Raw genomic sequence first — 27,170 nt, forward strand, 5'->3', positions numbered from 1 at the left:
ATGACTTTCCGTCCTGATGACTCTCCGTCTTGAGGACCTCCCGACCTGAGGACCTCCCGACCTGAGGACGTTCCGTCCTGATGACTTTCCGTCTTGAGGACCTCCCGACCTGAGGATCTCCCGACCTGTATTTTCCTTAGAAATAAACCTATTTTCCTTGAGTTCCCCACGGTGTCCTTCAGCCAGTTCAATCAACTCTATTGCCAGGCCCATTTTTCTTTTACCTTGGGCTTTTTAACCTAATTCTAAATTTCATACGTAACAAAAATATATAACAAAATATCAAAATACTACTACTAATAATAACATATAATAATAATAATAATAATAATAATATAGATATTATAATATATGTATATATATGTAATAAAGTATGTATATATATAATCTAGAGAGAGACGGAGTTCTGAGAGAGAGAGGGAGATATTAAGATCACTAATTCTATCATATTTTACAAAATCCATCAGCCTATTTATAGGAAAATTACAAATGGATTAGTCATTGAAATCAATGACTTGTCAAAGCTATTAAATGACACGCATGTAAGAATGACACATATTATGAATTGAGTCATAACACTTCCTCTTATATGTCATTAATTGCAATAAATACATCTCGTTAAAATTTTACTAGGAAAAAATTCATTGGGACAAATTCTTGTGAAGGAAAAATAGTACGATATTCATGCATTAAAAATTATCTCCCTGATGTGGATATCACTTGAATTTTAGCTCTCATGATGTGAACATCACTTGAAATCCCGTAGCCGATCATCACAATGTTCTTAACCAATTTCTCGAACATTGCAGTCGGTAAAACCTTGGTCAATAAATCTGCTAAATTCTAGTCCAATCGAATCTGTTGTACATCTATTTCACCATTTTTCTGAAGATCGTGAGTAAAGAAAAATTTCGGTGAAATATGTTTCGTTCTATCTCCCTTGATTTATCTCCCTTTCAGTTGCGCTATACAAGTTGCATTATATTCGTACAAAATAGTAGGAGGATTATCTTTTTCAGATTTCAAACCACAATTATGTAAAATGTGTTGGATCATTGATCTTAGCCAAACAGACTCTCTACTGGCCTTATGAATTTTTATTATTTCTGCATGATTTGAAGATGTGACATTTAATATTTGTTTAGTGGATTTCCAAGATACCACTGTACCACTACAAGTAAACATATAGTCAGTCTGAGACTTGAGTTTATGCGGGTCAGAAAGATACCCATCATCTGCATATTCAATCAATTCATGTCGAGATCCTTTTGGATATAATAGGCCGAGATCAATAGATACTTGGAGATAACGAAGAATATTTTTGATTCATTTCCAATGTTGTTGTATTGACATTGCACTAAATCTGACCAAGAAATTTACAACAAATGTTATATCTGGTCTAGTGCTGTTAGCCAGATACATTAGTGCACCAATAGCACCTAAATATGGTACTTCAGGACCAAGTGCTTCTTCATTCACCTCTTTTGGTCTAAAAGAATTTTTAATAGGATCGAGAGTTCTAACGACCATTGGAGTACTTAATGAATGTGGTTTATCAATTGCAAATCGTTTCAATACCTTCTAGGTATCTGCAGATTGATGTATCAAAATTCTATTTTTCAAATGTTTAATTTGTAGACCAAGACAAAATTTTGTTCTCCCAAAATCTTTAATTTCAAACTCCCTTTTCAAATATTCAATAGTTTTTTTAACCTCTCCAAAGGTTCCAATTAAATTCAAGTTATCCACATAAACAACTATTATTTCAAAATTTCTCCCATATTTCTTTATAAAAACACACGGACAAGTAGAATCATTTGCATATCTCTCTTTCAATAATGATTCATTGAGACGATTATATCACATACGACCAGATTGTTTGAGCTCATACAAATACTTATGTAATTTAATAGAATAACATTCTTTTGGCTTTGATTTGTATGCATCAGACATACAAAATCCTTCAGGGATTTTCATGTATATATCATTATCTAACGAGTCATATAAATAGGCAGTTACAACGTTCATCAGACGCATATCCAAATTTTCATGTACTCCCAAACTGACAAGATATCGAAATGTTATTCCATCAATTACTAGAGAATATGTTTCATTAAAATCAACTTTAGGTCTTTGTGAAAAACCTTGAGCAACAAGTCATATTTTATATCTGGCAATTTCATTATTCTCATTTCGCTTTCGAACAAATACCCATTTATAGCCAACAGGCTTAACATCTTCAGGTGTTTGAACGATGGGTTCAAAAACTTTCTGTTTTGCCAGTGAATTTAATTCAGACTGGATCGCATCTTTCCATTTTCGCCAATCTATTATTTTCCGACATTCATCAACTGATCTAGGTTCTGGATCATCGTCATTTTCCATTATATCAAGTGCTACATTATATACAAAAGTACTATCCATAATTGTATCATTTCGGTTCTAATACTTTGCAATAATAACATAATTTATTGAATTTTCAATAATTTCATTCTCTTCAAAAGAAATTTTATTAGGATTAACATCCTCAGCAAGTTTATCAGTATCAATTTCTTCATAAATCTGATCCATGTTACTATCTGTTTCTTGAGGATTTTGATTAACATTTAAATCCTCAACCCTTTCATTCATTCATCTTTTCTTTAGAGGATTTTTTTATCTTTGGAACCTACAGGTCTGCCACGCTTTAGTCGTGCATTTGATTCATTAGCACTTTGTATATTGTTTCTAGGAATAACAATTTTAGCAGGTACATTTTCAGCAGCTATATAAGATCTAGTGACCCTGCTGGCATCACAAAAATAATCAGGCAACTGATTTGCTATTCGCTGCAAATGTAAAATTCTTTGCACCTCTAATTCACTTTGACTTGTACGAGGATCAAGAAAACTTAATGGTATTTTCCAAGTAATTTCCTTTTTCAGTTGATCAGTTTCTCCCCTTAATGTCGGGTAATGTGACTTGTCAAAATGACAATCAACAAAACGAGCCGTAAACAAATTACCAGTTAATGGTTCAAGATATTTAATGATAGATGGTGATTCGTACCCGACATATATCCCCAATCTCCGTTGGGGGCCCATTTTTGTACGTTGGGGGCGGTGCAATTGGCACATAAATTGCGCACCCAAAAGTTCTCAATTGTGAAATATTGGGTTTTTCATTGTACACTAATTGTACTGGGAAGTAGCTATGATAGCTTGTCGGTCTTAATTTGATCAGTGTTATTGCATGCATAATTGCATATCCCCAAGCAGAGACAAGAAGTTTGGATTTCATCAACATAGGTCTTGCAATTAACTGCAACCGTGTTATAAGTGATTCAACTAGATCATTTTGAGTATGTACATGAGGTACAAGATGTTCAATGTTAATTCCAATAAACATGCAATAATCATCAAACGTCTTGGATGAAAATTCACCAACATTATCAAGACGAATTTTTTTTATTGAATGATCTGGAATCTGAGCTCGTAATTTAATTATTTGAGCAAGCAACCTCAAAAATGCCAAATTGCGGGTGGATAATAAACACACATGCGACCATCTAGTAGATGCATCGATAAGTACCATAAAATATTGAAATGGTCTGCATGGTGGATCTACATGCTCACATATATCACCCTGAAATCTTTCTAAAAATGAAGGGGATTTAGTTCCCACTTTTGCTGGTAATGGTTTAGTTATTAACTTTCTTTTTGAGCAAGCAACACATTTAAGTTCATTTGTATTTAATAACCTTTGATCTTTCAAGTTATGGTCATTGGTATTTTTAATAATTCGTCTCATCATAGTATTACTGGGATGCCCAAACCGGTCATGTCAAATCATAACATCTGTAGACTTCTAGTCTACCAGATATGTTTCAATTGCATTAATCTTTGTGTAATATAATCCGGAAGACAATGAAGACAATTTTTCTAATATATATTTATATCCATCAATGAATTTTGTAATCAACAAAAATTCATTATTTGTCTCACTTGATGTCTCAATATGATTTCTACGAATATCATTAAAACTCAACAAATTTCTTTGAGATTTACTAAAATATAGTGCACTTTGGATATCAAGTTTTACTTATTCAGGGAGAAATATTATTGTTCTTCCATAATCCTCAATTAATTTTGCACAACCATTTATAATATTCACCTCAATTTTTCCCAACTTCAGGTTGGTGAAATGTTTCTTATCTTTCAAAATGGTGTGCGTTGATACACTATCAATGAGACATGAATTGTCTTTCATATTATTCATTATAGCGTGTTCAGCATTCATACTCTTCTTCTGGGAGAAATATAAGAATAAATATATCAGAAATTTGAAGAAAATACATAGCTGTCATATTATTACAAAATATAGGGAGCAAAGAACTACATGTGTTACAAAAATATAGACATATATCTATATATGTACTATTATATCGCACTTTCGAGATTTTCATAGTATCCACCTTTAGGGTGTACTAGAAAATCAGATACATCTAATTGTGTATTATCAGTATATTTATCACCCCCACTACCACTGACAATGTTACTTTGTTTTTCCGTTTCAGGGAATTTTGATACAGCTCAACGAAATAAAAATTGGAACAACAATTTCTGAACCAATGTCCTGTCATTCTGCAGCGATTAACACTGATTTTCTTTGAACTCTGACCAACATCATTCTGAGGCCGCTTCAGGGGTCTATTTGGTTCCTGATCATCAAAATATCCCTGACGGTAGTAACGCGAAACAAACCTGCCACGTCCACAGTCGGCTCCGCATCCACGACTCAATCCATGTCCACTGCCTTGTTCGCGGTAGAATCTAGGTATATTATTCAAACACTGAGTCACATTCACTTCAAGGAATGGACTTGCACCAGTTGGCCTCGATTCATGATTTTTCAATAATAATTCGTTATTCTGTTCAGCAACAAGGAGACAAGTAATAAGATCACAATATTTATTAAAACCTCTTTCTCAATATTGTTGTTGTAAAACTATATTAGAGGCATGAGACGTAGTGAACGTTTTTTCCAACATATCCTTATCAGTAATATTTTCTCCACAAAATCTTAACTGGGACGTGATTTTGAACATCATAGAATTATAATCGGAAACTGTTTTAAAATCTTGCAACCGCAAGTGTTGCCATGCGTGCTTTGCTTTTGGCAATATGACATATTTCAAGTGTCCAAATCGATCTTTCAAATTTGTCCCTAATTCAAATAGATTTTTCACCATTAAATATTTCATTTCGAGGGCTCCGTCAATATGATGACGCAAGAAAATCATTGTCTTTGCACGTTCTAGATTTGTGCATTCATTTTCACTAATTATTGTTTTCGAAAGCCTCATGTATTCGAAATGCATTTCGACATCCATTATCCACGGCATATAATTACTTCCGGTAATTACTAGTGGGGAAAATTCAAATTTTTCTATATTATACATGATTAAAAGAAAATAAATAAACTTACCAAAAATTTCGCACCCTTTCGAGTAACCTAAAAAAATATACAACAAAAAAAACAACAAAAAAGAAATACGCTATCTTTATATGCACTTCTTCGGCAAAACCTTGTGCTGATAACGTGTTATAAAATATAAAACAAAATATCAAAATACTACTACTAATAATAACATATAATAATAATAATAATAATAATATAGATATTATAATATATATATAGATATGTAATAAAGTATGTATATATATATAATCTAGAGAGATATCGAGAGAGGAGAGAGGGAGTGATAATTGAGATCACTAATTCTATCACATTTCACAAAATCCACCGGGCATTTAAGAATGACATAAATTGAGTCATAACAATTTGTTTGATTTTGGTATAAAATCAAAATAATTACTACCAATATTATATACAAAAGGAGCAGCATCATTTGTGATGAGTTGATTGCATTAAAAATATCATTATATTTTAATAATTAAATTGTATTTGTATTATAAAAAACTTATAAAACTTCTTTTGTCATGATATAATAATTAATATTCAAATATCGACGCACAAAACGCTAATGATACTCTTGTTATGGAAGTATATTATTTTCACATAAAAATACTATTTATGGTAATAACAAGTAATATGGTTTATGCCATAACTTAAAACATTATTCATTAAAATTTATGACTAATGACAATGGTTACATCATCAAAATACATACACAATAATCAAACAATATAGTCATAGTTATCAGAAAAACCTCTGCCAACACAACAATGAGCAAAAATCCCTACCCTCACAGTCAGTTCCTCAATATATCTTTCAATTTTGTAACATAGCATTATGCTTTTTTGACTCCAATACTGCAATATTTCTATCATCCCCAATTTAAATATATATAGCAAAATCCATAAACATACGAACAACATAATCAACAACATGCCAACAAATGCATTTAATCCTATCCCCATTCTTGTTTCAGTAAAAACAGGACAAAAGGAACACAAATAGATCAAATCCAAAGACACAGAGATAAACAAAACAACACAGATGTCGTCACCCTAATCTTCGGAGAAGATCGGTGGCAACGACAAAACATTTCGAACATATGATAATCAGAGGAGATACAAGTTCAAGCAATGTTGTTGTTGTTGTTGACTTGATACAAAGACAGTAAAATACAGGCAGGCAGTATATGTTATATTAGTTAAATCAAAAGGCTGTTCACTAACCTGAATAACTGTGTAGTCTCTGGTGGCGGCCGAAGATCGCTAGCTAGCTTTTATCCGATGGTGCGAGGGCAGAATGGCGAGATCAGTATTCTGTTCGCTTCCACGCCGATGCCACAAGAAGAGAACTTCTGGATGGACCGTTTTAAATCATTCTTCGGGTGCCTGTTCATCCTTTCTGTCATCCTCGTATATGTTCTTGATCCATCTCCGGACAAAATTTTTACCGTCAACACGCCTTCCTGAATTCATCTTAAAGTTAATTTTTTTCCACTTCTCCTGACTCAGAAACTCCGGCCTGTTCGGTGGTGGTGTTTCCATTGCCATCAACTGCTTTCACAAACTCAACACCATCATCATCATCAGACTCCGTGAATTCAATTCCTTTGACGTCTGACATTGCTTGAAGGATTTCTGGAGGAATGGCTGCCGAATCTAGCTCACGATAACCCCTGGCAGATCTCAGTCGGTCTTGATCAGTGAGGAGGCGGGATGGCACCTGATGGGAGAAGCGGGATAGTTCTTGATTTGGAATTCTTTTTATTTCCGATGAATCCATGTGTTGATGAAAAACTGCTTTGAAGCCAGCAACTTTAACCAGGGGAACTACGATTACCCCCAACTCTTCGTCGTAGTCTTCCAGTACTTCAACAAAGTCGTATTCATGTATTGCTTCATCTTCGGTGAGTTCATTCCACTCAGGCGACCAATTTCGGTACAAAGCCCAGACATCCCCTTTCTTTGGAAATATTTGAAAGGTCTTCGAGGTGCGTTTCGTACATCTAACACGGTGTGAGAATGAGTCCACCGAGTCAAATATTTCAGGCCTGCCAATTCCAAATTCCCCGCATGTCTTTGAAAAACCATTTAAGAACCAATTTACATGTCCCAGCCCGGAGTGTGTTAGAGAATGAAGCCAACTCATCTTCACTTTAAAGGGATGCAGAGATATTACATTGTGAATCAAGGCGTAGAGTCGCGGCATCCCATCATCACCATCATATACAGCCCAGACATCGTTGTCCCTGATACATTCTTCTGTCCTGTCCTTATCGAAGTTGTAGAAATCACTACCTAAGACATTTACTGGCATTTCTGTGACCCCCTTTGTGTCTCGCCAACAGCCTGAAGACCCATCATCAAGCTTACTCGGAGGACCATGCTCAGTACTTCCATCTTTCACATCTACCATTTCATTTTCTTTGATATTTTTACATACCTTCTCAGAAGCTTCGTTCTTTTTTACAGTAGTTGAAGTGCTATCATTCAGATTCTTAAATATTTCATCACAAGCTTTAACCATTAACAACTGTTTAAAATCAACATGACATACACCATCATGCATGCTCGTACACTTCTGCAGGCGATCATGTTTAAGATCAGAGTGATGAGTTCCACTTTTACAGTTCACCTGACTCACGGACTCTTTGTTCGTTCCACAATCATCAATCCCTCTTCTTTTCTTGGCAACATTGCACTGCCCCGATGATTCTGCACCCTGTGGTCTTTTGTATCCGTGAGTTTTCTTTTGTAATGCTGCCTCTTTTTTCGCAGCAGCATGTGCTTTAATCCTTTCTCGCTTAATTTTCTCATACGCCTGCTGAACCATATTTGCAGCTTGAGCAGCAGATCTGGTGCCATTTGATTCGGAGAAAGGAACCCACTGGAAGTCATTAGCATTGGACCCATTGGAATGACTCACCCCAGAAGTTCCTTGTTGAGCAGCCGTGTTTCTCTTAGCATCAAATCCCTTGCTCAAATTCTTCCATTGCTGAGAATTTTTCAACTCGGTTGATACCTTTGTACCTTTAGTTGATGGAGGATTAATTTCAATAGCAAAGTAGGCCTCCTTGCAATTAGGGCAGAGAAGATTGTGATTAAGATACACTCTGAGGTATTCATATTGCATCTTGCACCAATGACATACCGTCCAGAAAGTACTTCGCTCCTTCCTACGCAACGAATGGGCACCAGAGGAAGAATTCTTCTTACTACTACTCTTCGTAGTCTTCATGTGTGAAGCTGCAGAGTTTGCAAAATCATAGAATCCACTCTGTGCTGACGGTTGTGGCTGTTGAGAAGGAGCCCCAGTCTTCGCCTTATTCTTCTTTGTACATCTCTTGTCGTACGCTATTCTCTTGGACTTATCAGACAGTAAACTCCATGCTTGCGAGACGAGTTTAAATGCCCCTTCAGCCCCAACAGATCTATTTTTATCAGGATGGAGCAGGAGAGCCAGTTTCCTGTATTGTTTCCTTATAGTCTCCTCATCTGCTAAAGGAGTCACACCGAGCACACCGTACCAATTTGATTCTCCATTTGGTTTATCCTCTTCAGCACACATATACACATCAAAAGTCGCCACCATTTGAGAAATACCCTCTAGCTCGGGATACAAATTCTGCGCCTTGAGAGCAAATTTCCTCGCCCCCTTGATGTCCTTTGCTAGAAATTTTCTTTCAGCAATTTCTTTTGCTCTCAACCCCTCATCTCTGTTACACTCCATCCACACAAAACCACTTCACACTATTTCAAATCAATATTGAGGCAACATAAACATCCAACTCACTGCAAACTTGCAATCAGAGAATCACTCAAAACTCCATCCCATCAGTCGAATTCATGGCATAACATTCAGGTATACAAATCAAAAGGTTTTGATCTGCAAAAGTTGCACAAATCAAAGAAATGAAATCATGTCTGTAGTAAAAAAACACAAATGGCATTATAAATCCCCCAAACAACATACACACATACATCCCTAACTCAAATCCTAATAAGCTGAATACTACTACAATACAAATTCAAATATCTTACCAACTAAACACATTTAAACTACAGGCAAATAAATCCGAACAGATATTCATATCATATGCTACCGAATTGAAAAACAAAATCGGGAAAACAGCAATACCAAAATAAACGTTCTCAATGCTGAACTTCATATAAATTAACACCGCAAACAGAATCACATTTCTTTCGGCAGAAATACAAACCCTAAACTCACGATCAGTTCCAGAAAAAACACCAATACATCTGAAGCAAAAACCGAGGGTTACCCTATGCGTGCAACAGGATTGTGTGGCTCGTCTACCAAATTGAAGCCAGGAACTTCATCGATTGCAAAATCCACTTCGCCCCAAATTCCCAACAAAATTCGAAATCCCTCGCTGAGAAAACCCAAAATCCCCCGCCTCCGACTTAGCAATTGCACCTTAATTTTTTTCACCGATAAAAATAAAGAAAATAAAAAATAAAAAATAAAAGGTGCCGCTGCTATAAAAACACTTAAAAAAGGCACAATTCGGGCAGCCCTTTGTCTTCGACTACTTCCAGTCGGTTTCGAACCGGCGGTTCCAAACTCCGGTCCTCCGGTTCAAACCGGTGGTTCCGGTGGAATAGAACCGAACCGGTTTTGAACAGTTCCTCATTTCTCCTCTCCAAACCGTAAACCGTCGGGTTTGCGGTTCGACCGCCGATTAATTCTCCGTCACCGGAGCGGAGCAGCAGGTGGGTGAAAACGAAGAAGAAGAAGAAGAAGAAGGAGGTAAAAAAGGAAGGATGAAAGGAAAGAATGAGGGAGGAAGAGAAGAGATAGGGAAAGAACCTGTTGCAGCGGCGCTGTGGATGTGTAATGCCTTAATTAGGGGCAAAATATTTTATAATAATAATACTAATAATTTAGTTATAACTAAAAATTATTATATATTTATAAAAATAAAAATAATACTAATATTAATAAATAATAAATAATTATTAATAATATATATTTATATTTTAAATTTTATAACCTTTTATTCTATATTATACAGTATTTAATTGTATTATTATTTAAACATAAATATTTTTTTTATAATTTACTTATATTTATTTTAATTCAAAATTGAATTTAATTTTTTATTAAACTTACTAATTAATTATCGTTTATACTGTAATAATTTAATTAATTACTGTTTTTATATAATTTTTACACAATAAATACATAATAAATATATATAAAAATAAAATTGAAATTGAAATTAGCAGTTTTTTAATAAAATTGAAAATTTAAAAGATTAGAAAGTAAAAATATATTAAAAATAAATAAATATAATTGGGCCATTCAAATTGAAATTGATATTTTTAAATTATAATTAAAATAGTTAAATTAAAATTAAAATTATTATTCAAAATATTTGATTTTATATGTTAGAGTATTGACAGTGGATTGTTTGTCGAAGACTTTTCTCAACCCGTCAATGGCTTCCTTACCTTCGGCAAAAATTTTGGTCTACAATGGTATTTAAAATCGACAATAAAAAAATCTATTTTAAAATTTATTACCCTTTGATATTTCTCATCAACACGTAACATTTATATGTCAGCAGAGATATTTATATTATTCAACTACTGTGTGTGCTCAAAATTAGGAAAAGTCATGTCGTATTCGTCTTCGGTGGAGTAATGTTGTTTTCGGTTCCGGTAGAGAGTCATCTTAATTTCGGCTTCCGTTTTTTTGCTCCGATGGAGTCATGTTGTTTTCAACTCCGGTACTTTTAATCTATTTTTTTAATGTGAAATAGAGATATTTAAGTTATAATTTTAATAAAAATGATTAAATTCTTTTTTAAAAAATGTTTTGAAATAATTTGAAAATAGATGCAAAAACATGATAACAGTTCACCTGCCCTCTTAAGTCAATCTCTCTTATACCATTCAAAGACATAATGATATCCATATATTTACTTATTTATTTTTATTAAAATTATATTTACTACATAATTAAATTTGAGTCATAGCTAATGTATAATGTATAATTATATATAAGAATTTAGTGGAGCTCACATAAAAAAAATTTATGCATTTTTTGATTTATAATTTTTTTAATTTAAACTTTTTTTTCTATTTTTTAAAGTGCATTAATAGGTATTCAAAATTGTAAGTTTATATAGTTTTTAGGTGTGTTAGTCGATATTTACGGTTTTTTAAATTTATATTTAATTTTTTTTAATCTTACAATTTGTTTGTTGCAGTTACTATTTTCAACCCATCAATTTTTTAATCTACTAATTTTTAAATTAATTTTTTTTATAAAAAAATTCATTCTCATCATTTTTATATTTTCTTGGAACCAATTCTCGATTAGAATTAAATTATTTTTTAACGTAATATTTTTTTATTATAGGAGTAAGACACCGGATCTTGGAGGAGACTATCGCTTGGACGTTGGAAACCGTTTGCCGGAGCAGTGCTTTCGGTTATTATTATGTCAAAATTTTGTGATTTATTTTGTGTTTTGTTTTATTAGTGATCTTTACTTTTTAATTTTGGTTAGGTTTATTGATTTATTTTCATTACCAAATACTTTTGTATTCCCAAAGTTATATTCATTGTTGTCCAAGAAGATTATTGTCTTAACATTGGATACAGTTGATTTTGTTATCGAAGTTTTCAAATTATATGTGAAAAAAAAAAATGTTTAAACTACTTTGTATCAACAATCTTATGAACAATTTTGATATTTTTATTTTTACATTAATATCTTTTATATATTTGTGTCGACAATTTTATGAAAATTTAATATATGAAGTATGATTAGATTGTATCAGCTCATTTATAACTATTTTGTCAAATTTTTTCATTAATTTATTCTTTCATGGATAACAAAACTATGAAGTATGATTAGATTGTATCAGCACATTTATAACTATTTTGTCAAAAAATTTTATTAATTTATTTTTTCATGGATAACAAAACATTAGAAAAATTTTAATAAAGAAGATGAAAGAAATTGGAGAAAAAACTAAGGTATATGAATATGATATAAATAATAATAAATATTTATAAATATTATTGAAGTTTTTATAATATTTGCATGAAGGTTTTTGTCTATAAATATGGAGAAATTGAAATTAAATTCATTAATTTTCTTTTTGAAATATTAAAATAATTTTTAGATAATTTGTTTTAGATAATGTATATATACTACATTAAAAAAAATTGAATTATTCTCGTATATATATATATTTATATTTCTTTTAAAATTTCTAAAAAATAAAATACAATTTTTACAACTATTGATATTGTCGTAATTACTTAAACATGAACAATATACTATAATTTAGCCAAATAAAAATAATACATTTTTGTATGTTTTTTTATTTATAGTTTTACTTTAATTGTTATTTGTTTTACATAAAATTCTTTTATAAGGTAAAATTAAAAATACTTTATCTTTTGTATTTAATATTAATTATACTTAATTTCTTAAATTTTCAAATCATATGTTGCATGATTCTTATATGAAATTCTTTATCTTAATTTGTTTGATCTATGGTGAGTATTCATTTATAATTTTATTTTTATTTTCACTTTCTATTCTATATAAATTTATTGATTTTATTTTATTTTTTATATATTTTACAATATTTCGGTTTTAATTTATTTGTGAGTAATTTTTACATATAAAAGTGATTAGTTTTTATTTTTAGTATCAATTATATGTAAATTACTAAAGTATTTGAATACATTTTTTATTATTCTTATATGAATTTATTTCCCATAAGAATCATTAATTTTATCATTTTCAAGAAGATATTCGGTCACATTGAGTATTATAATAATTTTTATTTTTTACTTTTTAATTTGTATAAATAATTTGATATAATTTTATTATTATTATTATTACTTTTTAATAAGTTTTGCATATAATGTGATTTTTACTTAATTTTTAAGTATTTAAATTTCATATTGCATGAATTTTATATGATTTTGTTATCCATGTTATTAGGGTGAGTATTTATTTATATCAATTTTTACTTTGATTTCTACTTTCTATTATATATAAATAAATTGATATAATTTTATTTTTGATATATTTTGCATGGTTCTTATTTGTTTGCTAGTAATTCTTACACATAAAAAGTTATTTATTTTTATTCTTAGTATTAATTATTATTAATTAATAAAATATCAAATATAATTTTGCATTATTTTTATAAAGTTAATTATACTAAAATTCCCAACTTTCAATTTATTTCTTTGTATATTCCTATTTATAATTTTTTTTTCCTTCCAACTCCCCTATTTAGTATTTATTTTCTATAACTCTCTATTTATAAAATTCATCTATAAATATCCTATTTTACCCTCAAAATAATATATATATATATATTTATTTATATTTATATAATCCAAAATTTTACACACGAATAATATTGGATCATGTTGAAAGTGATTGTCTCTGTTGGTTTTGAGTAAATTTGGAGCCAACAGATACAACAATACAAATTATAATTTTTACATATCGACGACAATGAAAATTGAAAATTGAAGTACAAAGTTTTAAAATTTGAATATATCACTTTTCATTAGGTTTTTTTTTTTTTGACAATTGATAATGAACCTAGGGATGCCAACTTAAACTACTATAGTCGAGCATTAATTTCACGCATCAAAGTCGAACCTATGGCTAGGTGGCTTCTAATATTGATTTGGGTTCAACATCTAGACAAATATGACACATTTCAGCATGACAGATAGTATTAGTTATGTTTAATTTTTGGCATTAAATTGGTATGAACTAAATTGTTGTTTATACTTAAAAAAATATATTTTGTCAAATGAAGGTTTATAATTTTTGAATTCATTTAAAATACCTTTTAATGATGCATCTAGTACTTTATAAGATATTTGAAATATGACTTATTGTTTTACATATATTTTATTCTATCGAAACCAATATTTCTTTATAAATATATATATGGTATTTCTTTTTTATTTAGTTGTTATGGTATGAATTTTCGTTATTGAATCAATTGGTTCATTGCGTAATAATGTCATCAAGATTGAGTGTCATATAGTTCACAATTGTTATTCAAATTTATTAGTGTTCATTCTATATATATCTTCCATCATAACACCTTAAACCCCAAGTAAGGAATCAACTTGCATAGGTATACATAAACAATATATTAATTATTTGTTGTATTTTATTATTTTTGAAAAGATATTCAATTATGGAAAATATGTAGTTAAAAAATAATTCATTTTTACTTAAAAATTTTTATAAATATTTTAATACTATGATTTTATTTTTACATATATTTTTCAAATCGGTTGTCATTTGTTTTGTGAAGATTCTTTTAATTGTTATCTCTATTGATAATTCTTTTTATTTGTTGATATTTAATAAAAAAATTAAAATTAAAAATTTATTTTTATCTTTAATATTAATTATAGTTCATAATTTAAATTTTTGTATTTAAAGTAAATCATAATGACAATTTTCCAAAAAAAAAAAAAATTTAAACATATAGACTCATATATAAAATATATATATTGAATAATATAATTGTTTTCTATAGTTTTTTTAATTAAAAATATTTTGCATGTAATTTATTTATTTATTTAAATAACAAATTATATGGATTAACATACAAATACGAATAAGAAAATAAAAGTATTAATGGATACTCTAACATAAAAAAAAAAAAAAAATGTAAATATGTGAGATGTCTATAGCTCTGTACTCCAAACCCTATTTTTCAATTGCGATTTCTAAAAAATAATAATAAACAATATAAAATATTTTTTACAAAAATCAAAAAGTAAAAAAAAAAACATTCAAATACTCGTTACAAAAAGTCAAGTATTCAACTTAAAATAATATATTTTATAGTACACAATCTCTAATACCACACATAAAAAATAAAAAAATCAATCCATATAAAAACACTGCGTGAACGAAACCTACAACTTTAGAATTGTACAATGGAACCATATCATCAACCTACAACTTTAGAATTGTACTTTAATTTCCAAATTATATTTTCATGTATGCATAAATAATTTAATAAAAAAAATCATTTTAAATATATTTTTTATGTTTTTCTTTTTAAAAAATTTCTATGTTATTTTTAAATTTAATATATATATATGTTCTATATATAGTAGTATTTAGAAATAAACTTTTAAAAATCAATAAGCTTTTACTAACATACATATGAAATTTTGAACCATAATATTAGATTGGAGAGGAAGATCAAAATTCGAGATTGATAGAAAAGCAAGGATATGGGCTTGCGTGAGTAGAAAATAAAAAATCTCTATTATAGTTCTATCATCAGCTATGGGTTCGAATAAAAAGGTTGACCTCCTTGCTTCTCTCATGTACACGCCGAGCCCCTTTTCTTCTCGTATTTCTTATTTTAGTGTTTCTTTTATAAAAAAATTACGATTTTGAGTTAATTCATGATTATTTACTAATAATTTTATAGCTTTTGAATCCATATTTTGAAAATTTAGTCACGAGACACATACACAATTAATTTTTTCTTTTAAATTAGTGTGAATAATATATACATCTATTTAAAAGTTTTTTTTTTTTGGGTATAATTTATAAGATTATGTAAGTTTTTATTTATGAATGGGTTTTTCTCTTATTTTTCTATATATTTAAAGCATTATAGTATTTTATATTGTTATTACTATAGATTTTCTTATTATATTTGTTGCATTTATTTAAACTTATATAATATTTTTATATACAAAATATTTATGTGTTTATTATTATTATTATTTAATATATTAATTATATATTCGTGCATAGCATGAGTTTACACACTAGTTGAACATTAAAACAAATTATTAAAATAGACGTGCACTCAAATTGGATTAGAGTTTAAGTACCCAAGTTACTTTCTCTTTGCCTAGACGACTGGGCGCTTTGAAGACGACATACAACCAACAATGGGACGACGACAGTGTGCTGAACAGAGAGTGCGCGAGGAAGACCTCTACTCATCATTAGTTTCTAATGAAAATTAAGGTCTGTCGATATGAATTCAATTGAAATTTTAAGAAGTTGACGAAAAATTCAATTTTGCTTTTTAAAATTTTATTTTATTTTGTTGTGTTGTGTTGTTATTTTTTTACTTATTTTTCAAAATTTAGTAGTTTTTGAATGTATATATATTTTTTATTACATTTTCAATGGTATATATATTTGTTTCTTTGTTATGAGTACGGTGTTTTTCTTTAATTTTAAAAGAATTGGTTCGATCATAGTGGGATACGTTGTAGTAATTAGTTTAGAGTTGAAGTTCTTATTATATTTGTCTGAAGAGTTGAAGTTCATAATGTTTGTGTAATGTATCTATGAAAGTTGGAATTGTTACTTAAGTTAGTTATGTTACACAAATCAATATCATCTTTTATTTACTTATTTCTTTTAAAGGGATGTATTTGAGATAACATTCTTTATGTTTTACCACTTTTATGGTTGAATATTAATTTCTAATTGATTTATGTTCTTGTGTTTTATGGACATATTTTATAACTACCTAACTTTTAGATTAATAATGAATAAACCTCCAAACTCACGTGTATTGGACTTTGAGAATATATAAGACGAATATCAAAATGTTGGTGCAAATGGTATCAACATTTGATCATTCGGATGATTTTTTCATCCATTTAGGGAAACTTCCACAAATTAGAATGAAAAATGATTCGGAGGAATATGCATATAATTTTAACTTAAATTATGCTAAGAAATTAGAGTTTGAAATTAAAAAAGACATAAGATTCATAAAGATCAAGATGACAAGATAACATTTATAACTTTTCTTGTAATGTTGAAGGAAAAAAAAAAAGGAGAATCTAAAAAAAATATTAACGTAAAAGCACCATACCCAATAACAAGATTTGATTGCAAGGCAACAATGAAAATTCATTTGAGGGCTAATGATAAATATCAAATTACTAACATTACATTACAAAAAAATAACATATATGTAACGGAAATTAGGGACGGTGGCGTTAGCTACGTAAACTTTAGGGATGAAATTCCCTAATATTATTAGTAACAGAAAAAGTGAATTTAAGGACAAAAATTGTTTGTTACAAAAATACTATTTTCTTATAGGAGAATAAATTACTCTCATGGCGTTGAAATTTATATAGCTGAAAGTGCGAGAATTGTTCCAGAAGCTGCACATGATCTTTTGAATAGCTGGTGGTCAAGAAAGTTTACTTATATTCAAAGAGAAGAAAACTTATGAATGTTAAAAATATTGGTGGATTACTTGAGTATTTGCACGAAATGCAATGCAAAGATCCAGGTTCTTCATATTTTGTTCAAATGGATGAATATGATATGATAACAATTATATATTTTTTTATAAATGACAAAATGAAAGTTGATTATGCTGACTTTGAAGATGTAGTCAGTTTCAACATAATATATAGAAAGAAAATAAGGAAAATTGTCATTTTGTCTTGTTTATGACTATTAATTATCACAAGAATATCATTAATTTCCGTGCAATACTTTTATATGATGAGAAAATTCCATCTTTTAAATGGTTATTTGACATATTTTCTAAGACCATGTGTCAAAGAAAATATGTTATTATTTTGATTAATCAAGATCCCACATTGACTTCAAGATGCCTAAGACTCATCATATATTAAGCATTTGACACATTTACCAAAATGTAGCAATATATTTGAGTAGTGTATTTGAAAGGTTTAAAAAATTTGCATATGACTTTGGAATATATATATATATATATGAATTTGAAGAAGAAGAAGAGTTTTTGCATGAATTGCATGAAATGTTTGATGAAGAATGATACTGTGGAAAACGACTGGTTGAAGAGAATATTTAGAGTTAAAAGAAATAGACATTGGTATATGGTTGTAAGTTCTTTTGTGCAGATATTATTACATCACAATGAAACAAAAGTATAAATAGTATCATCAAAAGATATGTCAACTCTAAGAAAATTTTGCAAATCTATTTTTTTTAACGGTTTAAAAATTTGATTGAATCTCGGTGATATGATGGGATAAAAGCTGGTTTTAGAGCAAGTAAAAAACTCTTATGGAAAGCTCATAATTGCATCGGGATTATTCATAAAATAGTTGAAACGGAAACAATGGATCATGTTAGCTATCTTGAAAAAACAAAAAATCATATAGTCAAATATAATTTTTCTAGAACAAATCCACAAATTTGCAAGAATAATATCTTGGAACTTGAAAAATAATGAGTTTGGATTAAAGGGAAGAAACATCAAAGAGAAATAAAAAAATAAAGACTCTACTGTTTAAAATTTTTCTTTAAATTGGGGGCGCGTCGGTTGGCGATTCCGATCCCAATTTTTACCTTTGAATTATATATATACTCAAATATATAGTCAAAGTTGAAGAAAAGATGTTCTTTCTCGAGATTCAACGCATCCAGGAATAATAACCCTCTGTCATCGCCACTCATCACACTATAATTGTCCGAGGAATCGGAAATTATTCAGCTGCTCCACTCCAATATTTGATTTTTTGAGGTAGCTTATTGTCTGCTCCAATGGGCTTTAAATTCACAATTCGCAACCAGTCGGACAAATACTGTTAAGGATAATGTCTTGCTGAAAAAGTGTTATTAGGACAATATGAGTCTGGCCTGCTTTGTGTGCCACGGTGAAAGCCCGTCACATTACTTTTGGAGCTATTTGTTCTGTGTCAAGTTCAGACAACGAAGAAAGATGATTGTTGATTGCCAATTGCTTGGCAAGGGCTTCACTCCCGCATCCTCGATCCAACCACGGATTTGGATCGATCTGCTTGAATTTAAATTCAATTCAATTTCAGTTTTAAAAAATATAATTCTTTTAATAAAAATGTTTCTTGTAATTTCAAAATGTTTGAGTTTGGTGGTATATTATATTCTCACTGGAGGATAATTCTCATAAAAAAATGATGTATTTAGTGTTCTTGAGCAATAAATATTAAAGAGATGAACGAAACTGTTTTACAACGGCCATTATTTATTGAGAAATGACTTTTACAAAAAAATAATAATAATGATATAGATCAAACAAAATCATAAGCACCATATATATATATATATATAAAGATTTGAGGATATTCTTCAACAAGCTGGTGACAAAAGCATCAGAAACTAAGAAACTTATTATTTGATTAAAAATTCTTTCATGTAGACATCGGAAAAAGTTGGTGAATATGGAGTTAATGAATCGATACAAGTGAAAGGAATAAAAATCAAATCAAAGATATGCTCAGGTAAAAGACCAAAAACGAATTGAAAAAATATAAAGTATAAAAGAAAAAGTGAAATACAAAACAATAAAATTTTATTCGAAACACAAATACATAAATATCATTTTTTATTTTTTATTTTTTCTAATTCACAATTTTATGCTGCTTGAATATAACACTATTATTTGTATTTTCAGTCAATTATCAATGAAACAAATGTTGAAAAATGCAACATTACATTACAAGATGATCAAATACCAAAACAAAAGGTTTATATCTTATTATTTGTTTATCTAATATTGATCTTTTATGATTCTTCTTGGTTAATTTGTAAACTTTTAATATTATAGAATAACATATTTACTCCAATATCAAGCATTAATACCCAACATCGTAATGGTTCGTCTCATGGTATGAAATTCACATAATTACTTGAGGCATTCTTTAATTATTATAGTGGAATACAATTAAAAATAATATTTCTGCTCGCCGATATTTTTAGATGAATTGATTTTTAGTGTATTGTACGGATAATTGTATTAAAAATATAAAATATATTATTTTAAATTAAATATTCGATATTTTTGACTTTTTATAATAAGTATCTAACTTAATTTTAAATTTATTTTGATGTGTGATATAAAAAATTGTATAAAAAATATAAAATATTATTTTTTGGGAATCGTAATGTCAAAACTTGGGTGGACGAACAGACCCAATGTTTATCTTTATATAGCTTTAAATAATAGGGTATGTATGCTTGGTCAGGTATCAATGAATATGCATATCATATGAACAAATTTTGTTTACATAAACAATATACTCCCTCCGTCCACCGCCTATCTATCCGTTTACTTTTTACACGTATATTTTAGTATATTAGTATTATATTGATATGTGGTACAATTTATATACATAAAGACTATTTTACCCCTTAATATTTATGGTATTAAATGGTGTTATTTGATGACATTTGTGTAATATTGTATAAAGGGTGTGATAATTTTATATTTTAGTGGAAGATACATTTACTAAAAAAGAAAATGGATACATTTACGATGGACAAACTAAAATAGCAAAATAAATAAATTGACGGTGGAGAGAGGGAGTATATAAATATATAATCTTTTCTTACACTTTTGTGAATAAATTAATTTTATATTCTATAACATATATATGCCTTAAAGGCATATATAATTTTATGGTTACATCAAATTACGTTAATACCCTTAATCCAATAATCTATTTTTTTTTGTTCACCCTTTTCCAAAAAGTTATATTAATATAATTATTTATTTTGTTATAAATATTTCATTCAACATTATTAGCTTTATTAATTTTATTATATACCCAATATTAAATTTATTTTATATAACAATATTAAATTTATTTGAAGTATATTATTATAGTACAATTAATCATAGAGATTTTTTTTGATTGCTTTTATTTTTCTAAAAACCTTTTTTTTATGTGAAAAATCAATTTTTGTTTTATTCTATAGGTTCTTTCGGTCATTAAATTTTTTATTGACTATTATTTAAATAATACAAAATAAGAATAATTAATACATATGATCTTTCACTTTTATTTATTTATTTATTTGACTCTTTATGACAGTATTATTAAAATAATAGCCAATTAACATAGTAAACAAAAAAATATTTTACAATTTATGTAAAGAATACTAATATATCTCCTAATGCAATTGTAGAATATAAGCTCTGTACTTTTTTAAATTATTTTATAATATTTTTTCGTATTTCTTGGTACATATAAGATATAAGAAATTTTTATTTTTATTTTGTTCGAAATGTATGTCTCAATTAATTTTTGTATAAATATATTTGTTGGTTTCTAATTTTTTTGTAATGTAAAAGAATTAATTATATAAGATAACAAAGCGACATTAATTTTAAAAAAAATATTTTAAATTCTTGATTCTTTATTAATGATCTTTTCTATTTAATTTTACAATGTATTTATTTGAAACCATGTGTAGAATATATATATATATATCATATTTTTTATTTTATTTATTTAAACATATATAGATTATGATTATTAAAATAAAATAACAAAAATAATTGAGAATAAAATACATCATAAATAAATATATAATTATTTTATAGATGGATAATACCAAAGTCGAAATTGAAATCAAACAGCTAATTTTTTTTTTTCTATTTTTCTATTCTTCTCCTTTTCTTCCCCCGGTGTTTCTTTCCTTTCCTTCGATGGATGGATTTGATTTGCTTTCTTTTGTAAAGGCAAGTAATACTAGAGATACATGAGGCATTGACTACTAACAGAGAATGACAGCTGCATTTTAAAGTTGTTACTTGTTTTTTATTTAATTCCAGAAAGTGTCATTATGCTTTCTTTTTTCTCTTGTAATATATATATCTGTACAATCTATTCATTTTACTTAATAACAGAAAACACCCAGAATATTCTCGTCTCTATTCGTTTCTTCTTTTCTCTTGTTGGTTGGGTTGTTCTTCATGGTATCAGAGCAGGTTCTCCTCTAGCTCTCTTTTCTATGACATCTGAACTCCACAATCAAGCTGCCATGTCTGCTAATTCTACAGTTCAACAAACTAGTAACTCTCCTATTCGTGAGAAATTTTTGATTTTCTCTGGTGACCACCTAGGGTTAGCTCTCATCACTATTCAGTTGAGTTCTTCCAACTGGATCGCTTGGAAGGTTGCAGTAAAGGCTGCGTTAAGCTGCAAATTTAAGGAAGGATTTATCGATGGTATTATTACTCCACCGTTGGTGACTGATCCAGAATACAGGTATTGGCGTAGAGCTGATAATTTGGTTCTCATGTGGCTTAAGAATTCTATTGCGCCTGAAATTGCCAAATCCTTTGTTCACACTCCCTCGGCTCATGATTTATGGCTCGAACTTGAAGATCGGTTCGGTTGTATAAGTGGACCTCAACTTCTTATGCTTAAGAGGAAGATTGTTAATCTCTCCCAAGGTAACAACACTATCACTAAGTATTTTGGTTCATTGAAATCTCTTTGGAGTGACTTTCGTGCTTTGCAACCTTTTCCTGATTGTGATAAATCTGTGTTGCAACTATTGAGAATTGAAGATGAGCGGATGCTATTGGTTCAATTATTAATGGGGTTGAATCCTTCTTATGAACATGTCTGCAATCAAATTCTCATGATTGATCCTCTGCCCTCTGTGAGTGTTGCTTATGGAATGTTGTGCAACATAGAGTCACAGCGTGGTGTTCTTCTGTCTAATTCCGTCACTCCTGATTTAGCTATGTCTGCTGCTGTTATGCCTTTTCACCCAACATCTCAGAAGTTATTTAAGAAGAAACCTTCCAATGGCATCTGTGCTTATTGCAAAAGGCCTGGACACACCAAGGAAACTTGTTTCAAACTTCATAGTGAGCTGGATTGGTATAAAGAGTTCATCGATAAGAAAAAAGGGAAAAGTGTTGTTGCTGTAGTGGTCAATTCAACTTCTAAAAAAGAGATCAAATGTGAAGAGCCTTAATCTTTTGTCACCAAATCTGAGATTGAAGATATATTCAAAAGGTTAATGCAGACATCTGCTCTTTCTCCAGTTGACTATGTAGCAGGAGTTTATGGCTGCTTAGGTAACTCTTCATTTTTTGGAACATCTCTCGGTGTGTGGATCCTTGACACAGGGGCTTCCAGCCATTTGTGCTCATCTATTTCCTTGCTTGTTGATCCTAAGCCTATATTTTCATCCACTAATATTCATCTTCCCGATGGAACCACTAAATCTCCTACTTATTCCGGATCTGTTATTCTAAATTCCTCTATTACTATACATAAAATGTACTTTACATTCCTGGTTTTGTCCTGAACCTTGTGTCTATTAGCAAACTGGTTGCTGATTTAGGTTGCCTTGCTAAGTTTGATGCCTCTTGCTGTGACTTGTAGGACCTGAGGACTAACTCGACTCTCTTACATGCCAAGCTTCATCATAATCTCTATATTTTTTACTCGAGCTTATCATCCCAGGTTCTATGTTCCACTGCTTACTCTGATCCTTTATTTCATACCTTATTATGGCATGAGAAATTAGGCCATCTATCTTGGAATGTTATGAAACACTTACCTATGGAACTTACTGTTTTTCATTCCTCACATTGTATTGTCTGTTCTACTTCAAATTTCACAAACTTTGCTTCAATAAAAGTGTTTCTCATGCCACTAATACTTTTGATCTTATTCACGTTGATCTATAGGGTCCTTTCTTGCATCCTTGCACCACAAATAATAGTTATATGTTTACTATAGTTGATGACTGTTCTGGAGCTACTTGGCTATACTTGTTAAAGCACAAAAGTGAAGTAGCAAATCTGTTGTCTAAGTTTCTGATTTAGTTAATACTCAGTTTTCAAAATCAGTGAAAGTTATTCGTAGTGATAATGGATCTGAATTTTGTAACACTGCTTGTGAAGAATTATTTGCTCAGCTTGGGGTAGTGCATCAAAGGAGTTGCGTTTATACACCTCAACAAAATGGGAGAGTCGAGAGAAAACACAAACATATCACTCAGGTTGCTAGGTGTCTGCTTTTTCATTCAGGTTTATCCAAATTTTATTGGAATGAGGCTGTTCTTACAGTTGTGTATTTGATTAATAGACTGCCCACTCCTATACTCAATTGGAAAACTCCATATGAGATTTTATATAACACTAAACCAGATTTTGATAGACTGCATGTCTTTGGCTGTTTGTGTTTCATGAAAGCTCCTAAATTTCAGTAGGGTAAACTAGATCCTAGAGGGTTGAAAGGTGTTTTTCTGGGATACAGTGGGACATACAAAGGTTACAAAGTCCTGGATTGCTCTAGTAATAAGATCCATATAACTAGAGATGTGGTGTTCTATGACTCCATACTTCCTTTTTCGTCCAATGTCTGCCCCCTTACTCCTTCTACTTATGTTTTAGAGCCAATAATTTCACCCAATATTGATATTAATGACTGTCCCTCTGCCTTACCCAAATCTATTGTCTTTGACTTAGCTTCAAATTCTTCTCATGTCTCTGATCCTTCGCCCCAATCCTTTCCATCTATTTCTTTTCCAGCCTCTACTTCAACTCATTCCACTTATATTTCCATCTCCCCTGTGTCATTGCCCACCAGACCGTAGAAATTAAGAAAAATGCCTGCTAGATTTCGGGATTTTATCTGCACAACTCAAGAAGTGCAGCTGCCTGCTTCCTTTGGAGAAGCTAGTCAATCACAGGCTTGGAATTCAGCCATGGCTGAGGAACTTGATGCTATGGCCCGGAATGGTACGTGGGATTTAGTCACTTTGCCTCATTTTGAAGAAACCTATTGGGTGCCGATGGGTTTTCTGGGTGAAATATAATCCCGATGGCTCCATTCTCAAGTAAAAAGCTCGTCTTGTAGCCAATGGGGTATCATCAAAAGTTTGGAGAAGATTATCATGAATCTTTTGCTCCTGTAGCAAAACAGATCTCAGTCCGATTAGTTCTTGCATTGGCTGCCTCCATACAATGGCACTTGCATCAATTAGATGTGAATAATGTTTTTCTTCATGGGGATATCACTAAAGAAATTTACATGGTCTATCCACCTGGATTGCAAACACCTTTAGATCGGGTTTGTAGACTTAACAAGTCTATTTATGGCCTCAAGCAGGCCCCGAGGCAGTAGAATACTACCTTCACTGCCTTTTTTCTATCCTTGGGATTACAACAACTTCCATTCGATCATTGTCTCTTTGTGGAGTTCACTGGTTTAGGTCCAGTTATCTTGGTAGTTTATGTTGATGACATTCTAATTGCAGGGAAAGATGAACACAGAATTGTCGAAATAAAGCAGACACTGCATGAACAATTTACCATAAAGGATCTTGGAGCTGCTTCCTATTACTTGGGTCTTGAATTACGACGAGGTAATGATGGAATTCGTGTTTCTCAATCCAAATTCACTAATGATCTCCTCGAAGAATTTCAGGTGTCTCAAAATTTTCGTGCTCATACTCCTCTTGGCACTATAAAGCCGCTGCACCGCGATAGCGTTCTCTTTAGCCAGCCACATCTCTTTCGAAAACTGGTTGGAAAATTGATTTATCTTGGATTTTCTCGCACGGATTTAAGTTTTGCAGTGCAACAACTCAGTCAATTTATGCATGCCCCGACAGAAGACCATTGGCTCGCTGCCACTCACATCCTTCAGTACTTGCGCAACACCTCGTCGCTTGGTCTTTTCTTTCCAACCCGCAGTCCCTTGGAGCTTACTGGTTACTGTGACTCAGATTGGGGGAATTGTCTTGATACTCGTCGTTCGTTAAGTGGATACTGTGTGTTTTTTGGTGGTACCTGGATTGCATGGAAAACTAAAAAGCAGCAGGCTGTGTCTAAATCATCTACCGAGGCAGAGTATCGCAACATTGTTGTGGCAATCTCGGAACTCCTTTGGATCCATTATGTTCTTGAGTCGCTTCGTGTATCGGTTCCTCGTCCCATTCCTTTGTACTGTGACAATGAATCTGCCATAACGTTGGTTTGCAACCCGATTCACCATGAGCGGACAAAACACATTCACATCTCTTGTTATTTTATCCGTAAGCACTATCAATCAGGTTTCCTTCTCCCTACTTCTATTGGCACTACTGTACAGGTTGCTGATATCTTCACAAAAAGCTTGTGCGCGCCTCTTTTTCTCCGGCATTGTGGCAAGCTCAATTTGGAGGGTTTCGCTTGCAGAGGGATGTAAAGGCAAGTAATACTACAGATACATGAGACATTGGCTATTAACAGAGAATGACAGCTGCATTTTAAAGTTGTTACTTGTTTTTTATTTAATTCAAGAAAGTGTAATTACGCTTTCTTCTTTCTCTTGTAATATATATATATGTACAATCTATTCATTTTACTTAATAACAGAAAACACCCAGAATATTCTGGTTTCTATTCGTTTATTCTTTTCTCTTGTTGGTTGGGTTGTTCTTCATCTTTCTTTACATTTATATATATATTATTATTATATCATAATCGTCATCCATCCTCTTGTGAATCTAATATGTATATATATATTATTAATATTCTACATTATCTATATAATATATTATATTATTATATATTATAATTCATATTTATCTTTATCGATATTTATCTTTTTAATAATTTTTTTAAAAAAAAATTGTAATTAATATACAAAATAGGAATATAATTTATTTTAAAATATTAATTTCTTGATTTCAAAATATTATAAAAATATTTATTTTTTATATAATACTATTTTATACACTCCGAAATCGTGGCATTATAGACATTTTTGTGACCACCTTTGTGTCGCGACAACAGCCTGAAGACCCATCATCAAGCTTACTCGGAGGACCATGCTCAATACTTCCATTTTTCTTATCTACCATTTCATCTTCTTTGATATTTTCACGTACCTTCTCATAAGGAAAATGTTAGG

The 27,170-nt window shown here is 30.4% G+C and overlaps 2 protein-coding genes across 2 annotated transcripts; one reads left to right on the forward strand and one right to left on the reverse strand.

Moving 5' to 3' along the window:
• Positions 1-6,379: 6,379 nt before the first annotated feature.
• Positions 6,380-10,307, reverse strand: LOC127245457 (uncharacterized). The gene is made up of 2 exons (XM_051266345.1): positions 9,740-10,307; positions 6,380-9,342 (listed from the first exon to the last, which is right to left on the reverse strand). The coding sequence occupies exon 2, from the start codon at positions 9,184-9,186 to the stop codon at positions 6,940-6,942; it is 2,247 nt and encodes a 748-aa protein (XP_051122302.1). The 5' UTR covers positions 9,187-9,342; positions 9,740-10,307; the 3' UTR covers positions 6,380-6,939.
• Positions 10,308-24,879: 14,572 nt separating this feature from the next.
• LOC127245344 (uncharacterized mitochondrial protein AtMg00810-like) lies at positions 24,880-26,462 on the forward strand. Its single transcript, XM_051266178.1, has 3 exons — positions 24,880-25,012; positions 25,531-26,249; positions 26,367-26,462. The coding sequence occupies exons 1-3, from the start codon at positions 24,880-24,882 to the stop codon at positions 26,460-26,462; spliced, it is 948 nt and encodes a 315-aa protein (XP_051122135.1).
• Positions 26,463-27,170: the final 708 nt, after the last annotated feature.

The sequence above is a fragment of the Andrographis paniculata genome, unplaced genomic scaffold, assembly GCF_009805555.1.
Source record: "Andrographis paniculata isolate CXL003 unplaced genomic scaffold, ASM980555v1 Contig22END, whole genome shotgun sequence".
NCBI lineage: Eukaryota > Viridiplantae > Streptophyta > Magnoliopsida > Lamiales > Acanthaceae > Andrographis > Andrographis paniculata.

What these genes read in the sequence shown, in the direction of transcription:
- LOC127245344 (XM_051266178.1), top strand. Translation starts at nt 24,880, where the DNA reads ATGCCTGCTAGATTTCGGGATTTTATCTGCACAACTCAAGAAGTGCAG. An exon ending in TGATGCTATGGCCCGGAATG is followed by an intron (nt 25,013 to 25,530) that starts GTACGTGGGATT and finishes TTCTAATTGCAG; the next exon opens with GGAAAGATGAACACAGAATT. An exon ending in ATGAATCTGCCATAACGTTG is followed by an intron (nt 26,250 to 26,366) that starts GTTTGCAACCCG and finishes ACTACTGTACAG; the next exon opens with GTTGCTGATATCTTCACAAA.
- LOC127245457 (XM_051266345.1), bottom strand. Translation starts at nt 9,186, where the DNA reads ATGGAGTGTAACAGAGATGAGGGGTTGAGAGCAAAAGAAATTGCTGAA.